The 20,603-nt window shown below is 36.0% G+C and overlaps 1 protein-coding gene across 2 annotated transcripts; it reads left to right on the plus strand.

Annotated features, from left to right (window-relative positions):
• Positions 1 to 439: 439 nt before the first annotated feature.
• dnajc10 (DnaJ (Hsp40) homolog, subfamily C, member 10) lies at positions 440 to 17,667 on the plus strand. Of its 2 annotated transcripts, none has more exons than XM_067410419.1 (23): positions 440 to 488; positions 1,217 to 1,504; positions 1,591 to 1,756; positions 1,875 to 1,925; positions 2,594 to 2,676; positions 2,760 to 2,891; positions 2,976 to 3,069; positions 5,919 to 5,996; positions 6,082 to 6,125; positions 6,247 to 6,378; positions 6,942 to 7,031; positions 7,269 to 7,379; positions 7,910 to 8,024; positions 8,877 to 9,004; positions 9,251 to 9,367; positions 9,791 to 9,892; positions 10,005 to 10,160; positions 12,926 to 13,059; positions 13,143 to 13,196; positions 13,417 to 13,564; positions 13,983 to 14,105; positions 14,207 to 14,317; positions 16,796 to 17,667. In XM_067410419.1, exons 2-23 carry the CDS (start codon positions 1,307 to 1,309, stop codon positions 16,805 to 16,807), a joined length of 2,379 nt encoding a protein of 792 aa, XP_067266520.1. In that variant the 5' UTR covers positions 440 to 488; positions 1,217 to 1,306; the 3' UTR covers positions 16,808 to 17,667. The 2 variants fall into 2 exon arrangements, with proteins under 2 accessions (XP_067266520.1, XP_067266519.1); XM_067410418.1 differs by having other exon boundaries at positions 460 to 548.
• The last annotated feature ends 2,936 nt before the right edge of the window (positions 17,668 to 20,603 follow it).

Below are 20,603 nucleotides of genomic sequence, written 5' to 3' on the forward strand. Positions count from 1 at the left end.
TTAAGGAAGAATATTAAACATGGCACAAATTCTGGATGTTTTCATTGCTTTCTTGTTAACAAAATTTTTATGGATATAAAACTTTCCAATAAATAAAAGAAAGTTTGTACAAAAACTTGCATTAAGTAGATTCTTGTCTTTAACATAAATCCCAAAAAGAATGTGTCTATATGGTAAAGAAAAGTTACAATAAAACATTTTGGACAATCAGAGCATCAATATTATTCCAGAAAGACCAAGTAAAGGGACATTCCCAAAACAAATGATCAACAGTTTCAGTGGAAACTTCACAAAAAGAGCAGGATGTATCAATGTCACATATACATTTTTGTAAAAAGTACTTAACTGGATAAAATCTTTGAGATCATGAGAAAGAAATTCAGTAATATCGAGCACGTCTTTTATTTTGAAAAATTCGTACTTCCGGGGGGTTTGTTGTTCTCTCTCGGCCTCTTTCTTCACACTGCTGCAGACACACCGGCGATTCGGTGAGTAAGATCATGAATTAAGGGAGAACTAGTGGAGTGATAAAGAACATTTAAGAATAGGTAAGACAATATACACATTATATCGTAATACAGGTGTTAACGTTACTCATATTTATCTCGGGGAATCACTTGTGGCTTTTGATCAAAAGTTTTGGACTGGAATGCAGTAATTAGCCTGCTGATGATATAACAGCTTGTGTCTGTAATCTCACATAAACATTCACTAACACACGAAAATGAATTAGTATGGATCTGAACTGTTAAACTAAACCGACTAGTAGTTTGCAGCTTTAGCTTTGCACCTAACGTTAGTTGATCTCTACACAATACTAAAGCTTTAATTTAACGTATTTAACGAAAAAATATATTGTTTAGTGTGTTTTATGTATTTGTATATATATTTTTCATGACAACTGTAATATGTATAAGTTGTAAACAAGCACACATCATTGTAGTATTTGTTGAACTGCCTTTAATTATAATGTATACACTGTGTTATGTTACTACTAACGTTACAGCAATGAGAATTGAGATTAATGAGATATTTTATTTAATTATGTATTAAAAGTCATTTTATTTATAAAAAAACAAAAAAAAAAAGGTTAGAGTGATGTGAATTATTTCAGAGATGGCAGGAGAAAGTAGCTCCGCCCTCTGTAAACACCTACGTGTTCATTTGAGATCTTTCCTCTTTCTCTTTCTTCCACTCTCTTGTCATCACTTACAAGGTGTATTGATTCAGGATGATCATCACACTCCTGTAAGCTGATCTCCAACCTTGAAACACTGAAGACCCGCATCGACAACAACTTTCAACAATGGAGTCATTCCAAAATCATTTGAGACCTTCGAGGAAGTCTTTGCTGTTTGCTTTCATCGCAGTATGGCTTTTCGTTTCCATTTCCTCCGATGAAGATTACTACAAGTTATTGGGTATCTCGAGAGAGGCCAGTACGCGTGAGATTCGGCAGGCTTTTAAAAAGCTTGCTCTCACAATGCATCCAGATAAAAACCCTGTGAGTAGATTTGTTATGGCATGCCACCTAGGCTGTGTGTCTTCTTTTCTTGTGACACTCTGAGAACGCTGCTATTGTCTTTTTAGAATGATGAAGCGGCCCACGACAGGTTCTTGAAGATCAATCGTGCCTATGAGGTGCTGAAGGATGAGGACTTGAGGAAGAAATACGACAAGTATGGAGAGAAGGGCCTGCAAGATGAACAGCAGGGAGGAAGATATGAAAGCTGGAATTATTACAGATATGATTTTGGTAATTCAGTTCTCTGCATTATGTTTTGTGGCTGTTATTTCATAATGTAAGTGCATAGGAAGATATGGCGTACTCGTCGCTATATTGGAGGAAAAAACCATGAAGTTGTGTTTTTCAGGAATTTATGATGATGATCCAGAAATTACTACACTAGACAGAGGGGACTTTGGTAAGTTATGATCTTAAATTAACCAGATTATGTGATTATATTTGTTTCTAGGCAAATGGAAAAAGCATTTGTATGCTGGACTGAATCTCACACACACAGAAAAAGTCATATTTCACCCTGAAATCAAAAAGATAAAAAAAATATATTTTTTTTTTCATAAAATAATTTAAGAATTTGTGCAGTGACATTATTTCTATGACAATTTTCCTCCAGTTTTTCAAATTATGCATCCAGATGTTTACTTTATATTTTTATTTGCGCAATTTTCATTATTGTTAATGGTGATTGTCATTAATAATAACAATAATAATGATTTTTTTTTTTTTAAATAATTAAGAACAAATTAAATGCATTATAATAAATTTGATTATATATACTTAATACTATATAAATGATCTTGAGATTTAATGTTTTTTTTTTGTTTTGTTTTTTGATTACTTGAAGAATTGGAAGTGGATTATAACACAAAACGCCTAAAAATAGACTGCATTTTTTTATTTTAAATTCATTTTTTTATATTGAATTAGGGTGAGATATGATCTGTCTTTTTTTATATTTTATTCACCCCTTCAGTGCTTTTCAGCTGATCTTGTATTATTCAAATAGAGGCCTAACCTGTTTTTGCCAATGGTGGAGTGTTGTGACACCAGTTTTGTCTTTTTCCATAGATGCAGCTGTAAATTCTGGAGAGGTCTGGTTTGTGAATTTCTATTTCCCACGCTGCTCACACTGTCACGACCTTGCCCCCACGGTACGTAACTCTATTTTCTCCTTCTCTTAGTCAATTCCACCTCTCACCTCTTTATTTGACTGACAAGTGAACACACCCCACAGTGGCGCGAGTTTGCTAAGGAAATGGATGGCGTGATTCGGATCGGTGCCGTGAACTGCGGTGATAATGGCATGTTGTGCCGTAGCAAAGGCATCAGCAGCTACCCCAGCCTCTATGTGTTCAGAGCGGGAATGGTGAGAACATTCTGTCTTTATTAGAATGATATACATAATATATGTGTACATTTAATATCTAATAAAATGCAATCATGCCAACAGAATCCAGAGAAATACTATGGCGACAGAACAAAATCAAGCCTCACCAAACATGCAATGCAGTTTGTGAAGAGCAAAGTGACGGAACTATGGCAAGGTATTGAATTTTATTTGTTTATTTTCCTATTTAAATCAGGAAATAATAAAATAGATATTCAGGACGTTCATGCAGCTCAACTGCTGCTCTCGAAAAAGCAAAAGGTGAATATACTAAATAATAAGATTTATGTATTTAGATGCATTTTCACTTGTGGTCTGTGCCCACAAGAGACTACCATGCTTTTTTTCATACATTAAAGGGTCATGGCATGAGAAATCAAGTTTGCCTTGATCTTTTGACATAGAAGAGGTCTTTGTACCATTAAAACATCCTGCAAATTTCATAGCTGACTGATTAAAATCTCAATCATAGGTAGAATATTTGTAGTCCCAGTCATCAGTTTAAAAACAGGCGCCTCAACCCCTATGATGTGTCGCAGCAGCAGCGCAAGATCTTGGGAGAATGACCAATCAGACACAGATCAAGTATGGTACAAAGCATTCTACAATTTATTCAGGAAGAAGGATCATATTTATAGACATAAGTCAAACAACATTCTCCAGGATGGCTTGGAGCATCCAATCATATGACTTAAAGGGATAGTTCACCCAAAAATGAAAATTTTATGTTTATCTGCTTATCCCCAGGGCATCCAAGATGTAGGTGACTTTGATTCTTCAGTAGAACACAAATTATGATTTTTAACTCCAACCGTTGCCGTCTGTTAGTCGTATAATGCATGTCAATGGGAACTCCAACTATAAGAGTAAAAAAAAACATGCACAGACAAATCCAAATTAAACCCTGCGGCTCATGACGACACATTGATGTCCTAAGACACGAAACGATCGGTTTGTGCGAGAAACCGAACAGTATTTATATCATTTTTTACCTCTAATACACCACTATGTCCAACTGCGTTCAGCATCTGATGCCCTGGGGGTAAGCAGATAAACATTAAATTTTCATTTTTGGGTGAACTATCCCTTTAAGAATCAAACCTTACCATGTATGGCATTTCAAGAAATATAATAACAAATAAGAAATTTATGTGTGTAAATGTGTATCTTCAACTTCTGGTTGTGTGTGAGAGTGTCAGTGTGTCCAAGGACTACTACTTCTTGTTTTGTCTAGGTAGGTACAAAATGTGCACAATGGAAAAATCCCAAGACACAAAGAAAGTCAAAAAGTGAAGCCCAAGAAATATGAAATTAATTAACAATAGCTTAAAACATCCTCCTCATTATAAACAAAGCATTTATTTAATCAAGCTCCAGAAACGACTCGTTTAGATATTGTGGAATTTGTGATGTCTCATGGGCAAATACATATGCATATCCCTGCCTCCAGAGCAACCACAGGCTCCACCCACGGGCATTCAGTCACTTAACGTTTGCCTACACTGGATGTGAGCGTTGCGTCAAAAGCAATTAAAACCCATTATAATCTCTGACGCTGCCTACACTGGATACAGTATACAGATGCACATTCACTATGCCTTGAGTCTGCCAACAACAAGACAAATGGAAGAGTAAATGAAAGCATAAAGGAATGTTCGCTTGGATATGTGCCGTTTAAACAGCTGATTGGCTCATTTCTGTTGAGACTTCAGAAGGATACCAGCTTCAGGGACAAATGGATAGTTTATTGTTAATGGAGTCATGGATTGTGTCAGGATTATATGCTTGTTTGGAGGATTTGCCCCTTAAAGGAATAGTTCACCCAAAAATGAAAATTATCCCATAATTTACTCACCCTCAAGTCATCCTAGGTGTATATGACTTTCTTCTTTCAGCCGAACACAATCAGAGTTATACTAAATAATATTCTGGCTCTTCCCAGCTTTTAAATGGCATTGAATAGTGGATTAATAAAAGCCTTCTGAAATGAAGCGATGGGTTTTTGTAAGAAAAATTCCTGCTTTGCATGTTCACGAGAGAGTTACATGGTTTGTGCCAGAGGTGTCTATTCTGACCTAAGCTTACGCTACGCCTACGTCATACGTCGGGTCGATTTTAAAAAGTATTAACGTCTGGATCTGTGCACAGCTGAATCATCAGACTAGGTAAGCAAGCAAGGACAATAGTGAAAAATGGCAGATGGAGTGATAATAACTGACATGATCCATGATAACATGATATTTTTAGTGATATTTGTAAACTGTCTTTCTAAATGTTTTGTTAGCATGTTGCTAATGTACTGTTAAATGTGGTTAAAGTTACCATCGTTTCTTACTGTATTCACGGAGACAAGAGCCGTCGCTATTTTAATTTTTAAATGCTTGCAGTCTGTATAATTCATAAACACAACTTCATTCTTTATAAATCTCTCCAACAATGTAGCATTAGCCGTTAGCCATGGAGCACAGCCTCAAATTCATTCAGAACCAATGTAAACAATATAACGGTATACAATGCTCACATAATCCGACGCATGCATGACGAACAATTTGTAAAGATCCATTTGAGGGTTATATTAGCGTAAAATTTGTGTAAAATTTGTTTAGGCACTGTTTAAGGCAAGCGCGAGCTCCGTGGGCGGAGAGCACGAGATTTAAAGGGGCCGCAACCTGAATCGGCGCATTTTTAATTATGCCCCAAAATAGGCAGTTAAAAAATTAATTTAAAAAAATCTATGGGGTATTTTGAGCTGAAACTTCACAGACACATTCAGGGGACACCTTAGACTTATATTACATCTTGTATAAAAACGTTCGATGGCACCTTTAATTCCATTAAAATTTAAGCATGTTTCCACCCAATTCACATTACAATATTGTGTGAATATATTGTTGTAAAGTATACAAAAGTTTTATATAGTCTTGTATACTAATTATATAGTCTTTAATGTTGTACTGCCTTTGATTTATGCTGAAAATTGTATGTAAAATGGATTTTCATTTCCAGGGAACATTTCCAATGAGATTGAACAGGCCTTTGCTGAAAGAATCGGCTGGTTGATAAGTTTCTGTGCAGACACTGGGGGTAAGACAGCAACTAAAGCATAAGGTTAGGAATGCAAATCCAAAACCTTGTTTTCTTAAAATGTCACTAATAACTTTCTTTTCAGATTGTCTGGAACCTCAGACAAGACGGAAGCTAGCTGGAATGTTGGTAAGCGTTGAGCTGATCATGTTTAACCAAATTCAATTCAAGTATCACATATCGTAAACAAAGCATTTAATAAAGCATGTTATTGTTGTGAGCATGAATGAACATGTGTTTCTCTCTACAGGATGGTCTGGTCAATGTAGGATGGATAGATTGCTCCAAACAGGCAGATTTGTGTGAGAGCTTTGAGATCACCACTAGCACAACAGCCCTCTTTCCCCCAGGCAGTTCCCTTGCTCAGAAAGGCAGCGTATTGGTAGGGAACTTCTTTCTAAGGGGGTGTTTACATGACACCTTTTTCAACTAAAAACAGAAAACTTTTTATGCGTTTTTGACCATTCATTTACACGACAACAGGGTTTTGGGGGTCTGAAAATGCAAACCTTTGAAAATGGGTTTCAAAATGCAAGTTTTTGAAAATTATACCGTTATTGTCTCCATGTTAACTATAAAAATGCAAATTTGTGAAAACGGTGACGTCCTGCATGTGCGTATTACATGTTCAGTGAGTTTATTAACGCTTCTCCAGCAAAGTTAAGTTTGTATTCACCACTCTGTAGAAGAATGCCTATGTGTAAGTTTGTAGTGTTTTTTTTACAAAATGACAGTGCCAACTACTGGTCTGGAATGCATAATACAGCATTTTTAGTCGTTTTCGTGGATCTGTGTGAACGGGGATCATTTTGACAAAAACCTCACCGTTTTTAGTACCTCGTTGTCGTGTAAATGTACCCTTAATATTGTGCATCCTGTTGTAGTAGTTCTTAATAAAGCAAATCTGATGAACTGGTTTTCATTTTGATTTTATTAACCTTGCAGTTTATCCAGAGTTTGGATACTAGAGAGATATATGCACAAGTGTTGCAGCATCTGCCTGACCTGGAGATTCTTACAAAGAGCAGCTTCGAGGTAAGAGTGCAAGTGACTTTTAAAGAAGTTCATAAGAACAAGGAAAAGCTGTAGAAAAAGTGTTTGTTTGCACTGAACTGTACCGCACCCTGAACTACTTGCAGTATCTCTGTTTGCACAATAACTGTCGCGCTGGATGAAATATGATTGCGTGGCATAATTATGTGCATCTGTTTGGAAATGTCATGAAAGGTACCATACTAATGAGAAAATTTTTTTCTGATTTTGTCATTTCAGCATAAATTGGCTCATCACCGATGGCTCGTCAGTTTCTCATTTGGACACAACAATTTGGCAACACATGAGTATAAAAAACTCAAAGCTCTTCTTAAGGATTCTCACATACAGGTTCTTGATTATTTTATTTTATTTATTTTTTTTGTATGATCTTGACTTTAGTTATAGTTAGCTTAAATAAAATTATGTAATTTACTCACCCTCATGTCCAAAACTCGTATGACTGACTTTCATCCATGAAACACAAAAGTAGTAATTTTGAAGAGTGGTCATTCTGCTTACCATTTCAAGCAAAAATTATAAAAAAGCACCATAAAAGTAGTTCATATGACTTGTTCGCAATATATTCTAAGTGTTTTAAAGCTATAAGATTCAGTCTGTTTCTCATATAAAGTTATTGTATGGCTTCAGACAACTTTAAGCAACTTTAGGCAAGTCATATGGACTACTTTATGGTACTTTCATGGTGCTTTCACCTATTTTTGAGGCTGAAAATCATACAAGTTTAGAACAACAAGCGTGAGTAAATGTTGACAGAACATTTTCTGTTTCTACCGTTGTTTTATGCAGTACATAGGTCATATGAGATTTGGTATATGGTGCTGTTGTGTTGGATTCATTGCGTTCATCTGTTTGCACAGGTGGGGAAGGTGGACTGCGTCTCAGATTCAGAGCTGTGTGCTTCTCTGTATATCCAGAAGCCCTGTGTGGCTGTTTTTAAAGGGGTTGGAATTCATGATTTTGAGATTTACCACGGTGAGTTTTAGTAAGATCTAAATATCAACAAAGACAAGTGTTTTTTAGCCCTCTGATGCATTAATTATTAAATTAAACATTTAAATGCTTGTAACACTTTTCTTTTCATAAGGTTATTTGTCACAGAGAGGGAGAGGGAGAGTGTGAGTGAGTGAGTTAGAAGTCATGTCGAATTTGTTGTCATAAATATACAAATGCATATGAAACACCATATACACCTTCATTCAAAATTTTAAGGTTGTAAGATTTTTTGAAAGACATCTATGTTCACTAATATTGTGAAATATTAAAATTTAAAATAACTGTTTTCTATGTTAATATATTTTAATTTATTCCTGTGGTGCAAAGCTGAATTTTCAGCATCATTACTCCAGTCTTCAGTGTCACATGATCCTTCAGAAATCATTTTAATATGCTGATTTGCTGCTCAATAAACATTTATCATCAATGTTGAAAACAGTTGTGATTCTCAATATTTTTGTGGAAACCATATTTTTTTTAGGATACTAAGACTAATAGGAAGTTCAAAAGAGAGCATTTTTTTTTTAAATATAATTTTCTTTGTAACATTATAAATGTCTGTACTGTCGATTTGTATTAATTTAACGCATTAATTTCTAAAAAAATAAATAAAATCTAACACCCAAACATAAATACTAATGTAGTAAATAAAGGTCAAATGTCGTTTAGATATAACTTCACACACTGAATAGCAAAAAAATGGCTTTTAAAGATTTCCTGTATCAGAGGGTTAAAGACATTTAAACCTGTAAACATTCGTCCAAATTGGGTAAAATTTAGTTTGGTATTAGTCTAAAATGTTTGTGATTGTACTTTGTGTTAAATCTCCAGGTAAGGATGCCCTGTACAATGTTGTGGCCTTTGCAAAAGAAAGTGTGAATGCCCACGTCACCACCCTCAGACCTGAGAACTTCCCCAGCCACGAGAAGGAGCCCTGGCTGGTTGATTTCTTCGCTCCTGTGAGTTAATGCATCTAAACCTCTGCTGAAGCCTCCATTTGAATGCTAATGATTATCTGCTAAGCACATGCTGAACTTACATTACCATGGTAACTTCCTTGATACAGTACATCAAGCTTAGTAGGGTGAGAAATGATCAGCGGAGGCAAGCACAGTGAACATTACTGACACAGTGTGAAATTCATACATTAAAAGCATCATTTGAAATTTGTCTCCTTTATTATGGGTAATTATTCTGTCCTACAGTGGTGTCCGCCATGCCGAGCTCTTCTCCCTGAGTTGAGAAAAGCCTCCGTCCAGCTCTTTGGACAGCTGAAGTTTGGGACTCTGGACTGTACCGTACATGAGGGGCTCTGCAACATGGTACTAAGATATTCACCTTCGCTCAAATGTTGCAGAATTTGACAGTTGATTGGGCTTGATTGAAGGTTGATTTGAAGCTGGTGGCATCATGTGTTCGGTTTCTCTAGCGTAATAATGTGGTTTCCTGCAGAGCGTGTACTTAATAGGGATTGAGATCCTCATTAGCTTCCTGTCTCAGGTAACAGGTCTGTTTATAGAATCATCGCAAAACTTCCTGAATCTTTGCTACAGGAAACCACAGCATTTAACTTGTTACTTTCTCTTCGTCAGGTGAAGGGTGTCATTACTGTACCGCTAGCAACAAAATCGCAAAACATTTTATAATAATAAATAATAACTTATAATAGTAATTATAATATTTACAAGAGTATGAACGTTCAGGTGATAGCCTGTTCTCATCTTTTGCATCTCTCCCTTCTTCAGTACAACATTCATGCATATCCAACAACTGTAATCTTTAACAAGTCCAGCATTCATGAGTATGAGGGCCATCACTCTGCAGACGGCATCCTGGAGTTCATAGAGGTAAGAAAGGACTGAGGCACAGATTATGGTTACACTTCTTCATACCCTCATTCATAATTCATACACTACACATGCATTTGTTTAAATGAATAGATTATGGTGTCTATTGCAGGACCTGGTGAACCCTGTGGTGGTGACTTTGACCCCAGAGTCATTCCAGGAGCTGGTGAAGAGACGCAAGTCCTCAGAGACATGGATGGTGGATTTCTACGCTCCGTGGTGTGGCCCCTGTCAGGCCCTGCTGCCAGAGTGGAGGAGAATGGCACGGGTATCTGCTCTCATATATTACACTGACAGCCCATCTGAGTGCTAAAGCATTACCTTTTTTTTTACTTTTTATTACTGCTTTTTGCAGTTGTATATGATTTTGATGTGAAAGCCCTTATTGCACAAGCACCTGTCCACAAAGGTTTGATTTAATCATGATGTGTGATAACCACAATCACTGTGCACTTGTAACTTATTTTTTTTTGATTTTCACAAATACTAGAAAAGCAAACTAATGGAGAATTCTAGGTGCACTTTCCCTCATTTGTGTAACTATCCACCTAACAACGCAGAGGACAAGATTTTGTCCAAAGTGTAATTAGAAAAAAAAAAAAAATATATATATATATATATATATATATATATATATATATATATAAGCAAAAAACTAAAAGATCTTCCTTCATCCTAAGCTTAAAATCCTGAATGTTCATATGAAGTCCAGTTTACTATTGTTAACTATACTATTATACTTATAAATACTAATTCATTGGTATATTAAATACCAATTAAAATATCATTATTATTATTATTATTATTATTATTATATTGAAATACTTAGTTTATAATATAAGAAAATATAATTAAACATATGTTATATTTTATATTGAACAAGCATATATATACAGTACAGTCCAAAAGTTTGGAAACACTACGATTTTTTATGTTTTTAAAAGAAGTTTCATCTGCTCACCAAGGCTACATTTATTTAATTAAAAATACAGTAAAAAACGGTAATATTGTGAAATATTATTAAAATTTAAAATAACTCTGTACTATTTAAATATATTTGACAAAGTAATTTATTCCTGTGATGCAAAGCTGAATTTTCAGCATCGTTACTCCAGTCTTCAGTGTCACATGATCCTTCAGAAATCATTCTAATATGCTGATTTGCTGCTCAAGAAACATTTATGATTATTTTCAATGTTGAAAACAGTTGTGTACTTTTTTTTTTTTCAGGATTCCTTGATGAATAGAAAGTTCAAAAGAACAGCATTTATCTGAAATACAAAGCTTCTGTAGCATTATACACTACCGTTCAAAAGTTTGGGGTCAGTAAGAATTTTTATTTTTATTTTTTTGAAAAGAAATTAAAGAAATGAATACTTTTATTCAGCAAGGATGCATTAAATCAATCAAAGGTGGCAGTAAAGACATTTATAATGTTACAAAAGATTCGATTTCAGATAAACACTGTTCTTTTGAACTTTCTATTCATCAAAGAATCCTGAAAAAAAATATTGTACACAAATATTTTGTACAATTGTACACATTAAATGTTTCTTGAGCAGCAGATCAGCATATTAGAATGATTTCTGAAGGGTCATGTGACACTGAAGACTGGAGTAATGATGCTGAAAATTCAGCTTTGATCACAGGAATAAATTGCTTTGTGAAATATATTCAAATAGAAAACAGTTATTTTAAATTGTAATAATATTTCACAATATTACTGTTTTTATTGTTGTTGTTTTTTATTAAATAAATGTAGCCTTGGTGAGCAGATGAAACTTCTTTTAAAAACATTAAAAATCTTAGTGGTTCCAAACATTTGGACTGTACTGTATATATATAATAATATAAAATTTTATATTTTATATTATTATATATATATACAGTACAGTCCAATATATATATATATATATATATATATATATAATATATATATTGGACTGTAATATATAAATAATAAATAAATAAATAAATAAATAAATAAATAAATAAATACGCACACACACAGTGGATATAAAAAGCCTAAGCTCCTGTTAACAGCTGGTTTTAGTGATGTAAAAATATGAAACACGAATGGTAACACTCTACATAACCTTATTGGTAACACAATAAGGTTCATTAGTTAACTACATTAGTTAACATGAACTAAGAATGAACAATACTTCTACAGCATTTATTAATCTTTGTTATTTCAACATTTAGTAATACATTATTAAAATCAAGTTGTATTTGTTAACATTAGTTAATGCACTGAACTAACATGAACAAACTATGAACAGCTGTATTTTTATTAACTAACATTAACAAAGATTAATAAATACAATAACAAATGTATTGCTCATGGTTAGTTCATGTTAGTTAATGCATTAACTAGTTAACAAATTAAACCTTATTGTAAAGTGTTACTAGATAAATCATATCAGAACTTTTGCTCACTGAATGTAAAAATTACAACCTATGCTATGCCATTGAAAACAAAAGTGACATTTCAGAGACATTAAGAGAAAAAAACGTATAATAATATAACTGCATAAGTATGTACACCCCTGATCTAATACATTATTAGTTATAATAGTTGAAGCACACATTGATCTATCAGCTTGGCATAATACTATGCTCACGTTCAATATAACAAGTAATAATTGTACTGGATTTAAAAGGTATATCTGGCCTAAAGATTTTTTTCTTTAGATTTCTTTTCTATTTCTTTTAGACTTCTAGATTAATTTTTATTTAATGTTAAGATATTCTATATTTTCATATTTAAGAATTTAAATTTAATTGTATATAATATTTAGTATTTGAAATATTACTCATATAATTTGAACCTGTGTAATATCTGTTTTGCGCAGCCTTACAGGTGTTCATTTTAAATATTTCCAAGTTCCGTGTGAATAAGTGACTTTTTCTTAAGATTTTAAGATTACACTTTACGTGAACAAAAAAGACAAATTTCTTGCAGTCATTTGGCAATTAATTCCTTGTAAAAATGTCAAGATCATAACTACCCTACCGCTGTGTCTGTTCTAGATGCTGAGTGGGATTGTAAACGTGGGAACAGTCGACTGCCAGAGACACCACTCCTTCTGCCAGAGCGAGAGTGTCCGTGCTTACCCAGAGATCCGCCTGTTCCCTCAGAACAGCAACCGCAGAGACCAGTACCAGTGCGTGTGCTTTACATTCTCTACCTCATATACAGTTACACTTCAGTTAAACGAGTTCTGTTTCTTTCTCCCATTGTTAACAGGAGCTACAATGGATGGCACCGGGATGCCTTTTCACTCAAGTCTTGGGCCTTGAGGTGAGCCAGATTAATTCTCACAAAGTAATTCACCAGCGTTTTAATTAGCTTGAACTATTTTATTGATCATTTTCGTAAGCATGCGAGAGATTTGATTAAATTGATTTCTGTAAAATTTTAGCATGTGGCTTTTTTAACAAAATATGATTTTTATTCGCAGTGAATTGTGTCATATTGCTATATTGCATAACCCCTAACCCATGGACTCTTCTGTCTGCAGCTCGCTGCCTCGTGCCTCAGTAGATCTGACACCTGAGGACTTTAAGAGAAAGGTTTTGGGCGGGAAGGATCACTGGGTGTTGGATTTCTACGCCCCATGGTGCGGCCCATGCCAGCAGTTTGCCCCTGAATTTGAAGTTCTTGCCAGGGTAATACTTTTCATTAAGACAAATTTCATACTTCATTAAAGTTATACAATTCTAGTACCTTTGTCTTTTTTGTCCATTTTTCGAATACTTTTTTGCTTAAAATCAAAGCTTGTAATATTGTAATTCATCAAATGATTGGTTTTGGGAAAAATGAATGGGGAAAATACTTCCAGAACAGAGTTTGCACACCTGCACGTTTTGTAGTCTTGTGTATCTGTGTAATCTCAATAAGCAAAAGGCCAATTCAGTTGAGACTTTTCACTCATATTGAAAATTTAAAAATGCAATAAGTGCTATTGTAATTTAAAAAATGCAACACAGGAACATTTTCACTGGCTCTTGACTAGCTTCAATCAGTGCAGGTGCTCGGATCATGAATAATTCACCAGCATCAGACATCTATTCCTCCCTTCTGCAGATGATGAAGGGAACTGTGCGAGCTGGCAAAGTGGACTGCCAAGCACACTACCAGACCTGCCAGAGCGCTGGGATCAAGGCTTACCCCACTGTCCGATTTTACCCCCACCTAGGGACCACACGGGTACGGCACAAGCTCTAGCCATCATATTGTTACAGGTGCACTCTGGGTTATTTCTGAACCTTACTCAAACCTCTCCATCTTTGTGTCCCAAACTCTTTTAGCGAGATCATGGAGGAGAGCATATTAACAGCAGAGACGCCGCCGTCATCGCAGACGTTCTCCGACAGAGACTCCAGCAGCTAGCCGTACAGGGAAAGTCCTCCAAGCTTAAAGTAAGATACTCGCTGCCTATTGGATCTCGATGCTTTTGGTTTAGGAATAATTTTGCTATGATTTTAAATAGAGTTGCAAAATTCTGGGAATTTTGGGAATTCTGGGCTATTGAGTCCACACTCCCTGCATGCACTGTGCATTCCTCCAGATAATTTGTAGAGTCCTAGGCCTCATTTACAAAACGGATTTCACTATAGAGTGTGCATACACTAAAATCCACGCCAACGTTAATTAGGGGCCATTAACAAGGCGTAGATCTGAACCCATTCAGCTGCACACAATTTCAAGATCAGTTGTGATTTATAGACTTGAAATATTGAGAGAGATGTGTACGCATGTTTGTTGTGCGGAGGTTCGTTCTCTGAATCACGTGTATGCACATTTGAGAAATGATTGGAAGATCAAATGTAAGATGGTTGAATCTGAAAAGTTGTGTTGTAACAATTCCAGTTTCAATCAAGGGCTGCTCAATTATGGCAAAAATCATAATCACGATTATTTTGGTCAATATTGAGGTCACAATCAACTAGACATGTGCCGATATTCGGTAATGCGATATATCACTATAATGATATTGTTATCGTGGGCACTTCAAAATACCGTAAATAATAATTTATAAAAAAAATGTATAATGCATTAAGAATACTTTCCCCATCAACCGTATAAAATGCACAACATGTGTCAAAGGGACACGCGCACTCATGTAAACAAGCCCAACTTGCATGAGAAGCATGCAAGCGTTCACTCTCTGACAGCAGAGGGCACTGATGGAACAGCAGAAATGCAGCGGTTACCCCGGAAACCCCGCAAACAAAGCTACTGCGCTAGTGTTTTTTGTAATCTCAATGTTGTTCATCTCATCACCAAATTCTTAATACTTAAAGACTTAACAGGCTATTTATTTTCAAACTTAAACATTTTTATATTTTAGTCTGGACTACAACATGCCCTAATGATTAGAAATGTTCTGATTATTTGTTATTGTTCAGTAAAACTTTGAGACATATAGCTTCATTAGTTAACTTGTTAATTCATTATTGCCAAGCATTATTTTAATATCGTGATAATACTGTATACCGTTATAAAAGCTTCAGCAATTAATCGCAACATGAAAATTTGATACCGTCACATGCCTACAATCAATATGATTACTCTTTGACCAAAAAAATATTTTTAAAAAAACTAACAGTGGATTTCCTTGAACTTTAAAGGTGTCATTGAATGAAAAATTAAATTTATCTTGGCATAGTTGAATAACAAGAGTTCAGTACATGGAAATGGTATACAGTGAGTCTCAAACTCCATTGTTTCCTCCTTCTTATATAAATCTCATTTGTTTAAAAGACCTCCGAAGAACAGGCGAATCTCAACATAACACGGACTGTTACGTAACAGTCGGGATCATTAATATGTACGCCCCCAATATTTGCATATGCCAGCCCATGATCAAGCCATTAGACAAGGGCAAAACGTCTGGAAGTGCACAGCTGAATCATCAGACTAGGTAAGCAAGCAAGAACAATAGCGAAAAATGGCAGATGGAGCAATAATAACTGACATGATCCATGATAGCATGATATTTTTAGTGATATTTGTAAATTGTCTTTCTAAATGTTTCGTTAGCATGTTGCTAATGTCCTGTTAATGTCCTGTTACCATCGTTTCTCGTTTCTTACTGTATTCACGGAGACGAGAGCCATCGCTATTTTCATTTTTAAACACTTGCAGTCTGTATAATTCATAAACACAGCTTCATTCTTTATAAATCTCTCCAACAGTGTAGCATTAGCCGTTAGCCACAGAGCACAGCCTTAAACTCATTCAGAATCAAATGCAAATATCCAAATAAATACTTTACTCACAGGAATCGATGTATGCATGATGAACACTTTTTAAAGATCCATTTTTAGGGTTATATTAGCTGTGTGAACTTTATGTTTGCTGTTTAAGGCAGTTGAGAGCTCGCGGGGGCGGGGGAGCGGGAGATTTGAAGGGGCCGCATGCTTAATCGGTGCATATATAATTATGGCTCAAAATAAGCAGTTAAAAAAATTAATTAAAAAATCTATGGGGTATTTTGAGCTGATACTTCAGACACATTCAGGGGACACCTTAGACTTATATAACTTATATATATCTTTTGAAAAGGGTTCTAGGGCACCTTTAAATATAATTAAAGCTGCAAGCAGCAATGAAATGGCCCTCGCACCTGGGCTCACCGCCACCCGTTGGGCTTAGGAAAACAGTGGGCAACATGCATGTAAGTGAGTTAATACAGGAGAAATATGACAAAGTCATTTCGATGTGCCACACTTCCTGCTGCCAACAGGTGGCGCTTTGACTATTACAGAATATTGCCATGTAGATGTTTTTTAGGCCAGGACTTAACATAAAGTTTGTTCCTGGTGAAACATCTGCTCCAATCTTAATTATGTGTATTTATTTAATAGCATCTTTTTTTATTTTCTTCCCTACAGGATGAACTCTAGGACACATCTTGCGATCCACAGAAGCTGTTGTTTGTTGCGTGGTGAGAGTGATGGGAGAAAACGCACACTCATGAACTCACTTGATGAGCACGAGAGATTTGTTAGTTTTTTTTAACTGCCAAATGGACTGTAGAAAGGAGCGGCCTCACCTCATCTGTTTCAGAGAGGGTTTGAGGAGGGAATCAGGATTCAACATGCACCTCTAAATGTGTTACTGATTCAAGAAGAGGTCACCACAGTGCAATTATTTATGATCTTCTGTAATCAGTGAATGTACTGTCAAAACGTGTCTTCATATACTTACAGAGACTGTATTTATGACTGTAACGATAGATGTATTTTCTCACAGCTGCTCAGTTTTCAATTGGATTTCTGTGATTAAACGGTCTGGTAAAATGTAAAGAATTTTTGTAAAGAGAGATGTATTTTACTTGGTGAAATGCAATTTGGAGTTGCGTTTCTGAGCAACATTAGAAGACTTCTTTCAGTGTGCTTTTAGAACTATCATGGAATTTGTTAAACCAAATTATTGTAGAAAGCATAAAACTACACTGGCTATAGATGAACTCTGTAGTTAAATTTGTTTCTCTGCAGTCATGTTCTGTTTTATTTGTTCTCTTTGAACTATTTTAGTGTCCAGCAGCTATATTTGTTTGCAGAGATTCGTTGTAGAATACACTTTTTTTCTGTTTACTGATCTTACTGTATTAAAGGTGTGTGAATGGTCTCCATGTGGCCACTAGGGGGCGATGATTTAACATCAAGTTCTCATAGGCCTGTTGAATTGAACATTTGCATTTATTCAGAGGGATATTCACCATTGTTTTGTAGAAACAACAGCTTAATAAACATGACACAATGCCCTGTTTATGTGAAATAGTTCTTTCTGATATTTTTTAATGTTGGGGATTTAATTAAACAAGTTCTATATAGTACATATTAACCACATTTCTAATATTTGCTGAGAAAATGGTCAAATACTGTCCGAAATTTCTAAGGATTACTTCAAGTTCTATGTGAAGTGGGTTACTTTATAATGTTACCAGTAAGAATGCATTTTTATGACCATTTAAATTATACAGGCTTTATTCCATAGGTTTTATCCCCCTTCTTTTTGGACATTTTCCATTAAAGGCACAATATGTACGATTTTTGGATGAAAACAGAACGGTTATATATTGTGTACTTTCATTATCCCAAATGTTTAAATCCAGAGAAATAAGTAATTTAATTTCTATCATTGACATCATACCCGCGTTACCCTCGATTCCTGGTTTTATTTTTGTAAAAAACATGGAAACACTAAAGACACTTTAATATATTATGTTTATTAGACAAGGGAACAACTGTTTGGATACATTTATAGACAGAAAACTAATCATTGTTATATAGCTCAACACGTTTTAGTCTTATTGTAGGAATCTCCTTTTTCTTGATTAAATTAATATGATATTCTAATATCAGTCTAGCTTACTGCAGTGTGCAACAAGTGTCTCATAGCAGCTGCCGAGCCAATGCACAGAGTAACATTATAACATAATTTTCAACACGCTCAAATGTATCTAAAACGATAAACAGCGCTGCGTTACCCCACATGCACTTGACCGGAAGAAGCGACTTTGGCATAATAAAAGTTCTGAGCCGTATGTCGCGCTCGTCTCTCATTAGCAAGCCCTACCGTCTAGCCAAAACAAGTCAAACATGTTGTAGTCTGAGACAGCAGAGAGTACATTAGCCAGTCAAGCAATGAGGTTTCTTCTTACTTCTAACAAAAAACGGTCTCTGCTTCTAATAAAACAGACGACTACTACTACTTCTTCATGCGTATTCAACGTAGTGATGATGCAAGCTGCCTCTAAAAACACCAACGATTTAGAAGAAGAACAACAGTGTTGAAACGCGCTTTGTAGAGTGTATGTTCGTTTTGGCTGGTTGGCATGGTTAGCCTCTGCTGGTACATGTCAGAACTACAGCATAATGGGGCCAAAAATCCTGTTTCTCCATGTTAACATTTTATTTCGAAATTTAAGGGTTAGTTCACCCAAAAATGAAAATTCTGTCATTTATTACTCACCCTCATGCCGTTCCACACCTGTAAGACCTTCGTTCATCTTCAGAACACAAATTAAGATATTTTAGTTGAAATCCGATGGCTCTGTGAGGCCTTCATAGGGAGCAATGACATTCCCTCAAGATCCATAAAGGTACTAAAAGCATATTTATTTCAAAACACTGCTTCAGGAAGCTTCGGAGCGTTATGAATCAGCGTGTCGAATCATGATTCAGATCGCGTGTCAATCCGCCAAACTGCTGAAATCACGTGACTTTGGCGCTCCGAACAGCTGATTCGACACACTGATTCATTTGTGCTCCGAAGCTTCCTGAAGCAGTGTTTTGAAATCGGCCATCACTATATAAGTCATTATTTTGTTTTTTTTATACATTCTCGTCACTTTATAATATTAATATTGAACCACTGTACTAACATGAACTGATTTAAATATGTTTTTAGTACATTAATGGATCTTGAGAGAGGAAATGTCATTGCTCCCTATGCAGGCCTCACTGAGCCATCGGATTTCAACAAAAATATCTTAATTTGTGTTCCGAAGATTAACGAAGGTCTTACGGGTGTGGAACGGCATGAGTAATAAATTACATTATTTTTAATTTTTGGGTGAACTAACCCTTTAAGCAGCCAATCTCTTCTAATTCTCTGGTAGTTGGCATGTAGTTGCAAAGTTATTAGAATGTTTTAAGTGGACCTTCTTCATTGGCAGCCATTCAAAAGTACCTGTGCAATCTGATGAAAAAGAAGCATAATTTATTATATTATAGCAGATGTTTTGCCAGTGCCAGATTTATTTTTGAGGCTTTGAGGGCTTCATTTTTTAGCTGTCTGCTGTTACGATAGTTACTAGTCTGTGATGTCTGCGTAGATGGCTCAAAAACATGCCCAGAAGAACAAGAGCAAAGATGACATCAGGCAGGTCGTGTACTGTACAATGAATGGGAATGCTATATAAGGGTTATTTCTGTACAGGTATTATAGATCTACTTATTTGGGTTTTGAAAACTGCACCTCTCTATTTGTTCTTCCATCTCTACAGGGGCCCGTGCGACCGTGTCGCCGCCTCCAGTCTAAGTTCATCTGAACTTCCTCCATTTTAGCAAGGGAGAAGAGAAAGGAGGTGTTCAAAGGGTTCGGCGGCCCCGTACGCAGATGTTCGGAGGATGAAATGTCCAGGGGCTGTGGCAACACATCAAACTCTTTTCTTCCCCTTGTCTGTCAGGAACTCCCTTCATAGTGCATAGTGTGTGTCCTGGCATGGGCGTTGGAACAGGGCTCACCCCCGCGCGGACACCAAGGACACGCTGCTTTCCTTGGATGAAAGCTTGCACGGGCCTCTCGCATGCGGGCGCTGGAAGAAAATCCCTCAGTGGTGTGACCCCACTGTACCCCCCTAACCGCCGGGTCCCATCCAGCACTTATGAAATCATGGGTAACGCGCAGGGTGGGGAGAAGGCCATAAAAAAGCAGCACACCCCAAATTAAAGCAAGGTTCAGTAGTAATTGTTCAAGGTCATTTTGACCATTAGAGAACATTGGAAAGGAATCATGGGAAGCGTGTGAACGTCCTGCCCAGGTGAGGCAGTGTTCCCAGAGCTGCGGTTGCCCTGGTGATTTCTGGGGAACTGGGCGACCCTGCGGGATCGCTACATGTTTGTTTTCTTTCATTCTGAGGTGGAAAAATCCCACCTGGGGCCGCTGGACAGGCTCTCTCGGCTGGCAGCG

The sequence above is a fragment of the Chanodichthys erythropterus genome, chromosome 14 (genome assembly GCF_024489055.1).
Source record: "Chanodichthys erythropterus isolate Z2021 chromosome 14, ASM2448905v1, whole genome shotgun sequence".
Classification (NCBI taxonomy): domain Eukaryota; kingdom Metazoa; phylum Chordata; class Actinopteri; order Cypriniformes; family Xenocyprididae; genus Chanodichthys; species Chanodichthys erythropterus.

Excerpts from the sequence above, each read along its gene's own strand:
- dnajc10 (XM_067410419.1), top strand. The coding sequence starts at position 1,307 with ATGGAGTCATTCCAAAATCATTTGAGACCTTCGAGGAAGTCTTTGCTG. Across the intron at positions 6,379-6,941 it reads CTCAGAAAGGCAGCGTATTG|TTTATCCAGAGTTTGGATAC; the intron begins GTAGGGAACTTC and ends TTAACCTTGCAG. Across the intron at positions 9,893-10,004 it reads GCATCCTGGAGTTCATAGAG|GACCTGGTGAACCCTGTGGT; the intron begins GTAAGAAAGGAC and ends TGTCTATTGCAG.